The following is a 10,801-nucleotide window of genomic DNA, read 5'->3' as shown; positions in this document are numbered from 1 at the left end:
AATTCATCTGACGCAGCATATTACCTGTGCCATTTCTTAGATCTTCAGCAAGTGCGCCCTGTCACAGCTCTCCAAGATGTGGATGAGTAAAGTGCTTCTATCAAGGCTTTTTATACTATTTTCCATGGGAATCAATATAGGCACAATGTCTTTTCCAGACCCCAGCTTTGCATCATTATTTGTTTTACTGACCATGATAATCAAGAAGCTGGGATCTTTGCTTTCTTTTAATCAGGGTGCTCCATCCAGATAAGGGCTTCATTAAGCTTGTGAGAGACAACCGGTCCGTGGTAATGTACCTAGAATACACAAACATTTCCTGATCCCTTACAAGAATCATTAACTGATGTGTGGGAATCAACATAGCCACAATGACTTTTCCAGGCAGGCACGACAATCTTTTGGGCCTTTTAAACTGCTAGGGCTCCCCTTGGTTGCATAAAATGGGTTTTTATTGAAAACATGTATCAAAGACATATTCTGCCTACTTAGAAATAAGGACCTGCCTTAGGATATGATCCATGAACTAAAGGATTTAAAAGTCAGGCTTGTCATTAACAGAATCCCCTTAAGTCTTGCAATTAAAGGTTGGAGTAAACGTGGCCTAATTTTCAGCAGGTTTAGTCCTCTAGGCTCCTTCTACAATTTCAGAATGGCAAATTCTAGCCTCATCTAATCTATGAGTCTTTTTTCCTCTCTCTCAGCCCACCGTGCAAGAGAGTTGTGACAATAAAAGGGGGAGCAAAAGAGTCAGTTACATCATGATTTGAAGGAAAAAACTCTATGTTTGGGTGTTCCCCATAGCATCTCTAAGTTACTCAAGGTCCCCCTTCGTCACAAGAAAAAGCATTCCATGAATGGGGACAAGTTGCCTATAATGCCTATAACACACACACACACACACACACACACACACACACACACACACACACACACACACACACACACACACACACACACACACACACACACACACACACACAGATCAGAGTCATGCCTGTTTGCAACTCCAGTGCACAGCTGTGACAAGATTGCCTCTTGGAGAAATAGGCCATGTGGAAAATAGGGTTTCAAGGAATAATTTTTGACATTTTTATACAAATCTGCAGGGTAAGAATGCTTCTGTAGATCAAAGATATAGCCTTTTTAATTCAAAAAAACACGTCATGCTTTTCAGGCGACACAGACCATTTGGCTTTTTCTGAAATCGACAAGGCTAATTGCTTTATGGTTTTATAATGTTTTGCATTCATTAGGGAAATAATTGCTTTACGATTTTGCATTCATTAGGGCTTGTAAAAGACAACAGGTCCATGTTAATGTACCTACTGAGGCGGATACACAAACATTTCCTGATCCCTTGTAAGAGTCATTAACTGATGCGTGGGAATCAACATAGCCACAATGACTTTTCCAGGCAGGCACGACCATCCTTTGGGCCTTTTAAATTGCTAGGTCTCCCCGTGTTCACATAAAATGTTTTTTATTGAAAACCTGTATCAAAGACATATTATACACCCATGCAAAGTTAAGAATGCTTCTGTAGTTCAAAATTACCACCTTTTTAAATGCGAAAATGGAAGACCTGAATCTCAGGTGACACAAATAAAACAGAACAGTGTGTTTTTCAAAAGTGCTTTATTCAGACACAGTAGAATTTTTTATAATCCAAACCTTTAATCGCTAATAAGGGATCCTGTGGAATGTCTCATCTGTTGGCTTCCATAGTCTATTTTTAAAAAGTACAGGCCTTTTGAGAGGTTTCTAAGCATTTCATAATTTTCTTTATGTACAAGAGACTTGTAAGGGCTCCTTGGAAAAACCCACAGCCCCATGGTGGTAGCCCTTGGGGTGCAAACACCTTTTGGGTCTCCCCGCCTCCTTTTGGCCTGTCTTGGGAATTTGGTTTTCTTTGTCCTCCGTCGTCTCCAATGCGCCACAACCACTGCAAAGAACGGTCAGCGTGCACAGATCTCTCCAAAATCACTGCTGTGGCCTTTCCCTAACCAAGAGGCCTAATGGCATGCCAGGGCATGTCCTGCGGCAGCTGCTTTTTCTAGCCAAACCCCTTCAGCCACTCCCCATTGGCCTACAGGATCACGGGGTGACAAGATCCTTTGGGGGGCCAATCCTCAGGCCGCTCTCTGGTCACGGGGACCCCGGACTCTAGGAAACCCTTCTATAGGTCCACAGTGACCTCCACAACCCCTGACATCACCTCAAAACCTGCCCCTTCTGCCGGAAGTGGCCTGGGTCAACCATTGACCTGGAAGGCCCACCTTACAGGGCTGTTGTAGCTGTCAAAATGGCATTTGATGAATGCTATGCCCTTCTACTACTTATTAGTACAAAATGGGAAACACTTTCACAGCCCTTCAAACTCAACATAAAAAGGATCTGATTTACTTCCTCCATAAAGGAGGCCACCATGTTGTATCTGCCTTGGTAGGGGATTTGTTGAGAGAAATCGATGCTCAATGTCCTCGGTATCCAGAAGAGGGCAGCCTTAAGCTTTCAGATTGGGATAAAATTGGGAATAAATTGCACAAAGACCCTGTTGCTCCAGTTAAAGTCCTCCATACATGGCATCTTTGCCGGGACTCGATTGCAAAAATCACGAAACCTTTGTTAGCCCGGTCCTTGGCTAACCTTCCAACAGCCCCTCAGATTTTGCCACCCTCTAAGCCACCAGATTTCCATGAAAACAGAAACAATCCTCCTTCCTATGAAGGTCCTGCCACTCTTCCAATGGCCCCTTCTCCCCTTTCTCCTCCCCCTCTTCATGCAGCAAATGTTATCTGATATTATGGCCCAAGGAAGCCTGGGGGATGTTGCTGCCACCTTCCCTCTTATGTTTGTCTGTCCTGTGGTTCATAACAATCAGGGACAGCATATCCATGAAAGTGCATATCCCTTGCCACATCAGGGACAGCATATCCCTTGCAACATTTAAAGAGTTGGAAAAAGTGTAGTTGAAAACGGTCACCCTAGCAGTTTTACTCTTGGGCTGGTTGATGGGCTATGAGGAACTGGAAATCTTATTCCAGCTGACTGGAAAGTTTTGGTTAAAGCAATGCTCATTCCTAGCCAATATGTACTGTTTATGCAGGAGTGGAAAGATGCTGCTAATATTCTGGCCATGGATAATGTACAAAACAATATTGCTGTGTCTGCAGATCTGCTAAATGGAGATGGAATCTTTGTCACCATGGCACAGCAGATTACCATGCCTAGCAGGGGATTGCCACAAGTGGCTGACATTCTTAGAGCAGCCTGGTTAAAAATCCCAGACAAAGGTACCCCTTTAGGGTCTTTTGCTAACCTCCAACAAGGTCCTACAGAGGACTATATGTCTTTCATTAACAAAAGAGTGATTGAGCGGCAGGTGAAGAATACTGAGGCCACTGATATTTTGATGAAACAGCTGGCATTTGAAAATGTTAATATGGATTGTAAAACGGCCCTTCAGGCTATTTACAACAAACCTGAGACTGCCATTACTGCCATGTTAAAACTGTGTCAGAATATCAGGACAGAAACTCACAAGACACAGCTTTTGGCCATAGCCATGGTTACCTCCTGGAACCCTGTCTGAGATCGTAGATTTTTTTTCCTGTGGCAAGGAAGGACACTTCAGATGGGAATGCAGATAACCCCCCCCCCCAAGTAATAAACGTCCTTCTAAAAAATGCCCCCGGTGTCAGAAAGGTTATCATTAGGCCAATCAATGCTGGTCTGTTCCAACACCAGGAAACTCCAAGTTGAGTGGACCTCCAGCCCCGGATCCAGTGGGGGAAACTCAGTAAATACTACCCCAGTTCAAGAAATCCCACCTCCTACTGTTAAAAGTGCAACTCATGATCTGATCACAGCTGAAGAGGTCGCCTATCAATTCCTTCTCAGTGTCTACAAAGTCAGAACAGTACATCATGGACCAATACCCAAAGACACTGTGGTAACCAGCATCCTATCTGTTTCTTTCATAACATACTGTGTAATCATGCTAAGTCAATAAAAAGAGCCCTTGGGGCGTTGTCAATAGGCTCTGCTGGCTCGGAAAACTGTTGTCGATTCCTTTGTTCTCTCTCTCCAAAGCAATTAGCTTACCTTTGTTCCGTCATCACCACAAATAATATCTGATATTTTCACAAAACGGTTAACAACTGAAAAACTTGTGTATATATGTAATCAGATGTGTTTAAACAATATATAAATTTAAGGAGGAGTGTCAGGATTTATTCCTAACAAGTAAACAATGGGTTAAATTTAATATTGTTGGGTGAATGTAAAGTTAATGTAAAATGAATGACTGATGACATGCAGCTGGAAAAAGCTTAAGTAGTGCTGGTTAACTACATTCAACTGCTTTGTGTATCGTGATAGGCTGCTCTTACTAAATAAGCAAGAGTTTGATGCTTATCTGGGTATCTCATAAGAAGTCTTTTCATTTATGCAATTATTCCAGGCAATTCCAAAACTTGTTAATTCTGTACAAGTTCATTTATTTACATCATTTCTAGATTCCATACTTAAATATACTAAATCCAAGAAATATGAAAGACAGTCTTACAGGCGTGAGGAAAAAACTGTTGGTACAGATCTTCAAATCCAAAAGTCCTCCAATTATGGAAAAACTGCAGGCTTACTTAAAATACATACTTGGACCTTGTAAAAAGATGGAGAAATTTAAATTTCGATAGTAGGGAAATTTGTGTTTGAATCTAAAATACAAACACATTAAAACACTGGAGCTCATAATCTAGAAAGAAAGAATACATCTTCAGAACACTTCAAACTTCCTAAGAATACAATGATAAAAAGGAAAAAACCTTATATTTTCTATGAAACACATGCAACAGTTTTTAAACTTTAAAAATAAATATATACAAAGTAAAAAAACACAATTTGGTGTGTTCTTAACACACAGAAAATTTTGTTCTCATCGAGCAGCGTGTAAAATCCATTGCTGGCCATCACTCCCTCAAGGTTATCTTTCTGCCAACGACTTTCACTTGGCATCAGGTCTATCGTCTGTTGTACTCCAAGCTCTTACCACATTCCAAGCATTTATGTGGTTTCTATCCAGCGTGAATTATTTCATGTGACGTAAGGTGACCACTGTGACTACAGCTCTTTCCACATTCTTTATTTATGTGGTTTCTCCCCAGTGTGAGATCTTTGATGTGACCTAAGGTGAGTATTCCGACTGAAGCTCTTTCCATATTCCATGCATTTATGTGGTTTCTCCCCAGTGTGTGTCCTTTGATGTATCCTAAGGGCACCACTGCTACTAAAGCTCTTTCCACATTCCACGCATGAATGTGGTTTCTCCCCAGTGTGAGTTCTTTCATGTGACCTAAGGTGACTAATCTGACTAAAGCTCTTTGCACATTCCAAGCATTTATGTGGTTTCTCCCCAGTGTGAATTCTTTCATGTGATCTAAGGTTACCACTTTGACTAAAGCTCTTTCCACACTCTAAGCATTTATGTGGTTTCTCCCCAGTGTGAGTCCTTTGATGTACTCTAAGGACACAACGCCGAATAAAGCTCTTTCCACATTCCAAGCATTTATGTGGTTTCTCCCCAGTGTGTGTTCTTTCATGTATCCTGAGGTCACCACTTGAAATAAAGCTCTTTCCACATTCCATGCATTTATGTGGTTTCTCCCCAGTGTGAGTCCTTTTATGTAACCTAAGGGCACCACTGCTACTAAAGCTCTTTCCACATTCCATGCATTTATGTGGTTTCTCCCCAGTGTGAGTTCTTTCATGTGACCTAAGGTGACTAATCTGACTAAAGCTCTTTCCACATTCCAAGCATTTATGTGGTTTCTCCCCAGTGTGAATTCTTTCATGTGACCTAAGGTGACCACTATCACTAAAGCTCTTCCCACATTGGATGCATTTATGTGGTTTCTCCCCAGTGTGAGTCCTTTGATGTGACCTAAGGTGACCACTCTGACTAAAACTCTTTCCACATTCCAAGCATTTATGTGGTTTCTCCCCAGTGTGAGTCCTTTGATGTATCCTAAGGGCACCACTGCTACTAAAGCTCTTATCACATTCCATGCATTTATGCGGTTTCCCCCCAGTGTGAATTCTTTCATGTGACCTAAGGTGACCACTATCACTAAAGCTCTTCCCACATTGGATGCATTTATGTGGTTTCTCCCCAGTGTGAGTTCTTTGATGCAACTTAAGGTTGCTACTCTGACTGAAGTTCTTTCCACATTCCAAGCATTTATGAGGTTTCTCCCCAGTGTGAGTTCTTTGATGTACTCTAAGGACACAACGCCAAATAAAGCTCTTTCCACATTCCAAGCATTTATGTGGTGTCTCCCCAGTGTGTGTTCTTTCATGTTTCCTGAGGCCACCACTTGAAATAAAGCTCTTTCCACATTCCATGCATTTATGTGGTTTCTCCCCAGTGTGAGTCCTTTTATGTAACCTAAGGGCACCACTGCTACTAAAGCTCTTTCCACATTCCACACATGTATGTGGTTTCTCCCCAGTGTGAGTTCTTTCATGTGACCTAAGGTGACTAATCTGACTAAAGCTCTTTCCACATTCCAAGCATTTATGTGGTTTCTCCCCAGTGTGAATTCTTTCATGTGACCTAAGGTGACCACTATCACTAAAGCTCTTCCCACATTGGATGCATTTATGTGGTTTCTCCCCAGTGTGAGTCCTTTGATGTGACCTAAGGTGACCACTGTGACTAAAACTCTTTCCACATTCCAAGCATTTATGTGGTTTCTCCCCAGTGTGAGTCCTTTGATGTATCCTAAGGGCACCACTGCTACTAAAGCTCTTATCACATTCCATGCATTTATGCGGTTTCTCCCCAGTGTGAATTCTTTCATGTGACCTAAGGTGACCACTATCACTAAAGCTCTTCCCACATTGGATGCATTTATGTGGTTTCTCCCCAGTGTGAGTTCTTTGATGCAACTTAAGGTTGCTACTCTGACTGAAGTTCTTTCCACATTCCAAGCATTTATGTGGTTTCTCCCCAGTGTGTGTTCTTTCATGTTTCCTGAGGTCACCACTTGAAATAAAGCTCTTTCCACATTCCATGCATTTATGTGGTTTCTCCCCAGTGTGAGTCCTTTTATGTAACCTAAGGGCACCACTGCTACTAAAGCTCTTTCCACATTCCACACATGTATGTGGTTTCTCCCCAGTGTGAGTTCTTTCATGTGACCTAAGGTGACTAATCTGACTAAAGCTCTTTCCACATTCCAAGCATTTATGTGGTTTCTCCCCAGTGTGAATTCTTTCATGTGACCTAAGGTGACCACTATCACTAAAGCTCTTCCCACATTGGATGCATTTATGTGGTTTCTTCCCAGTGTGAGTCCTTTGATGTGACCTAAGGTGGCCACTCTGACTAAAACTCTTTCCATATTCCAAGCATTTATGTGGTCTCTCCCCAGTGTGAGTCCTTTGATGTATCCTAAGGGCACCACTGCTACTAAAGCTCTTATCACATTCCATGCATTTATGCGGTTTCTCCCCAGTGTGAATTCTTTCATGTGACCTAAGGTGACCACTATCACTAAAGCTCTTCCCACATTGGATGCATTTATGTGGTTTCTCCCCAGTGTGAGTTCTTTGATGCAACTTAAGGTGACTACTCTGACTGAAGTTCTTTCCACATTTCAAGCATTTATGAGGTTTCTCCCCAGTGTGAGTTCTTTGATGTAACCTAAACTGACTATTCTGACTAAAGCTCTTTCCACATTCCAAGCACTGATGTGGTTTCTCCCCAGTGTGAATTCTTTCATGTGACCTAAGGTTACCACTGTGACTAAAGCTTTTTCCACATTCCAAGCATTTATGTAGTTTCTCCCCAGTGTGAGTCCTTTGATGTATCCTAAGGGCACCACTGCTACTAAAGCTCTTATCACATTCCATGCATTTATGCATTTTCTCCCCAGTGTGAATTCTTTCATGTGACCTAAGGTGACTACTCTGACTGAAGTTCTTTCCACATTTCAAGCATTTATGAGGTTTCTCCCCAGTGTGAGTTCTTTGATGTAACCTAAACTGACTATTCTGACTAAAGCTCTTTCCACATTCTAAGCATTGATGTGGTTTGTCCCCTGCATCAGTCCTTGCATGTGAAGTCCATGCGTGCCCACTCCAATTTTCAATTCTCTGTTTTCTTGTTTGATTATCAGTTCCTGACCAGCTTGCCTTAGATGTTGCTGGGCAATTGTTCTCCTCCTGTTCATCATCTTGTAGATTAGAAAAAGAAGAGAAACAACCAAAATCAGCAGGAATAAGTAATAATGTGTTCGGACTCTGCCTGAGTCACGAAGGAGAAAGGAAAGAGCCAAAAAGGCAAGGGAAGAGAACCAGGGAGGGGATGAGGCCGGACTGGAGATTGTTCCTTTCAGCTTCAGGTTGGAACGGCTCTTCACTGAGGGACCTTTTCAAGGGAAGAGTAATGCCTATATAAGTACATCAAATTCAAAGTATATTAACTTTTTTTCTCTTCAAATTCTCCCCAATGATTTTACTTAGGTTTCCAGAAAATTAGGAAGGAATTTCTCAAAAGTTCATTAAAGAGGAAACAAATAATTAAAGGATTGTTTAGCAAAAATGAATAACAAGAGGGAAAGAAGGACAGTGTTAGAAAGGAAGAGTAAAAGTGGATGAATATGATGCAGCTAGATTATTGGACTCAAGAATGGGTAAAAAGCAGTTAGTGGTCAATGCCGGGAACTGACAATGTCTGCAGAGATTATTATTCAGAGGGAAAAGTGAAAGGACGGGTCCATGAAAGGGATGGAATGTAGAATTTATAAAATCATTAGGAATTTCTGAAAACAGGATAGGAAGCAGAGATGGTCAGGGAATTAGGTACTGAGGTAATAGAATCTTAGAACTACAGAGCTAGAAGTCCCAACCTTTGGCTCCAGAGTTAGATACCTAAATCAATGTCTATGAAAGGGGGGGAAATTTGATGAATCACATCTGTGAGAATAAAAGCAAAAATGTCTACATTGAAATTGAGAAGGTATTTGACCCCAGCAAAATAAAATATTACAAATTCTAAATGCTGCTGTTACATACAGCACTGATGTTACCTGTCTGTCATGGGTTTGGAGGGAAAGTTCCATCCTATGGGGAGTGGAAGGCGGGACATCAGGGGGTGGAGCTGTACTGTATATATATGTGGAGCTTGTGTGGAGAAGTTTAGGAGAAGCTGGAGTTGGAGTCTGTGTGTCAGACTGAGTACAACTGTGTGTCAGTACCTACCTGATAGGTTCAGGTTTCTATGTGGGTAGCCAGAACTGATAGGTTCAGGGTCTGTGCTTTACTTTAAAGGGTTCTGTGGGAACCAAACTGTTATATGTATATGTTTGGGACTTTGCCACGTTACAGTATCTTATTTACTTGATCTTTTTATTTACCCTGTTTGTTATTTAAATAAATCTTGTTCTTTTGTTTGTTAAAAATCCATTCCTGGTCTGTGTGACTCCTTATAGGGAATGGTTGGTGGCAGCTTAGTTAAAGGGTGATATATCCCAGTAGGTCTGGGGTTGTCACATTGATTGGTGTCCAGCATGTGGGATACGACTAGTCCAGTTGTCCAGTGGTCCAGCAAACCCTTGGCAAGTGTGCCCAGAGCAAGGGGGTTCTAGTCAGGGACAATCTGAGAGCGTGTAGGTAATCTTCTAGGCTTACCTCACGGGGAGGTAGGCTAGTGGAAGAACGTGCACACTCAGATTGGGGACTAGATTAGGGAGCTCTGAGGCAACCAGTTTTGGCGGGAAAAGGCTGAGGCAAAGCTGTGTGAAGTAACAGTGATCTAGCCTGTCTGCTGAGAGGCCTAGCAGAGGGGGTGAATTCTGCCTGGCAACAGTTGCAAGTTAGTGCTGAAGGAACAGCAGCAATCTATAGAAGGCTGTTCCTGAGGCAAAAGGAAAAAAGTCGTCACTTTATTTTGAGGCTTGACTTTTGAAGGCAGCCTGTTCTGGGGGGGGATTATGCCCTTGACTCGAAGCCAAATGGCAGAAATGGGTGAAGTAAGAGAACCCCAGGTAGACCAAGGTTCTGAGGAGGAATTTGGCTCAGTGCAGGATGAGAGCACGGGAGAACAGAACCCAGAACTCAGGAAAATGCTCCTAGCCCAACAGCATGAACTGAGGATGAGGGAAATAGAAAGGGAAGAGAAACAAAGGCAAATTGAATTAGAGAGAGAAAGAATGCAGGAAAGAGAGAGGCAGAGACAATTTGAAATGGAATTGGAGAGAGAGAAAATGGCGTTTGAGTTAAGAAAATTGGAAATTATGAATCAGAACAATAATAACAATAGAGATTCTGAGGTGGGCCAATTGTCTAAAACTGACCTGAAGAAATTCCCTGTGTACCACAAGGGAGATTGCCCTGAGGTGTTCTTTTCCCTCGTGGAAAGAGCGTTTGTGGACTTCTCAGTAAGGGAAACTGAGAAGATGACCATTATGCAATCTTTAATCGGTGGCAGCCTGGCAGAAGTCTATGCAGAGATGCCAGAGGAACTGCTAAAAGACTTCGCTGAGTTTAAAAAACTGGTGTTTGCCAGACATGGGATAAATGCGGAACAGCTGAGGCAAAGATTCAGGTCACTCACAAAGAAACCAGAGCAGACTTTTACCCAAGTGGGGGCCCAACTGGTGAGGTTGCTAGAGAAATGGCTGTCGCAGGAGGGGACAGAGACCTTCCAGCAGCTCAAAGACCTGATAGCGCTGGAACAGTTTTATTCAGTCCTGCATGGGGAACTTAAGTTCTATGTGAGGGAAAGGAAACCTAA

At 42.3% G+C, this 10,801-nt stretch overlaps 1 protein-coding gene across 16 annotated transcripts in view; it reads right to left on the bottom strand.

The window, feature by feature from the left end:
- The window catches only part of LOC140703760 (uncharacterized), a 95,145-nt gene that overhangs the window by 10,553 nt on the left and 73,791 nt on the right, over positions 1-10,801 (bottom strand). For 6 of the 16 annotated variants that reach the window (XR_013542388.1, XR_013542387.1, XR_013542383.1 and 3 more), the window contains one exon: positions 25-299. The exons of 3 other annotated variants lie outside the window; for them this stretch is intronic. Coding sequence is in view for 4 of the 13 variants with exons in the window: in XM_078386883.1 (XP_078243009.1) it covers positions 5,146-8,240 (3,095 nt within the window). In the remaining 9 variants the exon portion in view is untranslated. Of the gene's footprint in view, positions 1-24; positions 300-4,478; positions 8,241-10,801 lie in introns of those variants that run through there. 7 more of the 16 variants (XM_078386883.1, XM_078386882.1, XM_078386881.1 and 4 more) reach the window with 2 other exon arrangements.

The sequence above is a fragment of the Pogona vitticeps genome, chromosome 2 (genome assembly GCF_051106095.1).
Source record: "Pogona vitticeps strain Pit_001003342236 chromosome 2, PviZW2.1, whole genome shotgun sequence".
Classification (NCBI taxonomy): domain Eukaryota; kingdom Metazoa; phylum Chordata; class Lepidosauria; order Squamata; family Agamidae; genus Pogona; species Pogona vitticeps.
The sequence above is the reverse complement of the archived record's forward strand: the minus strand, read 5'-3'. Positions and strand labels throughout refer to the sequence as shown.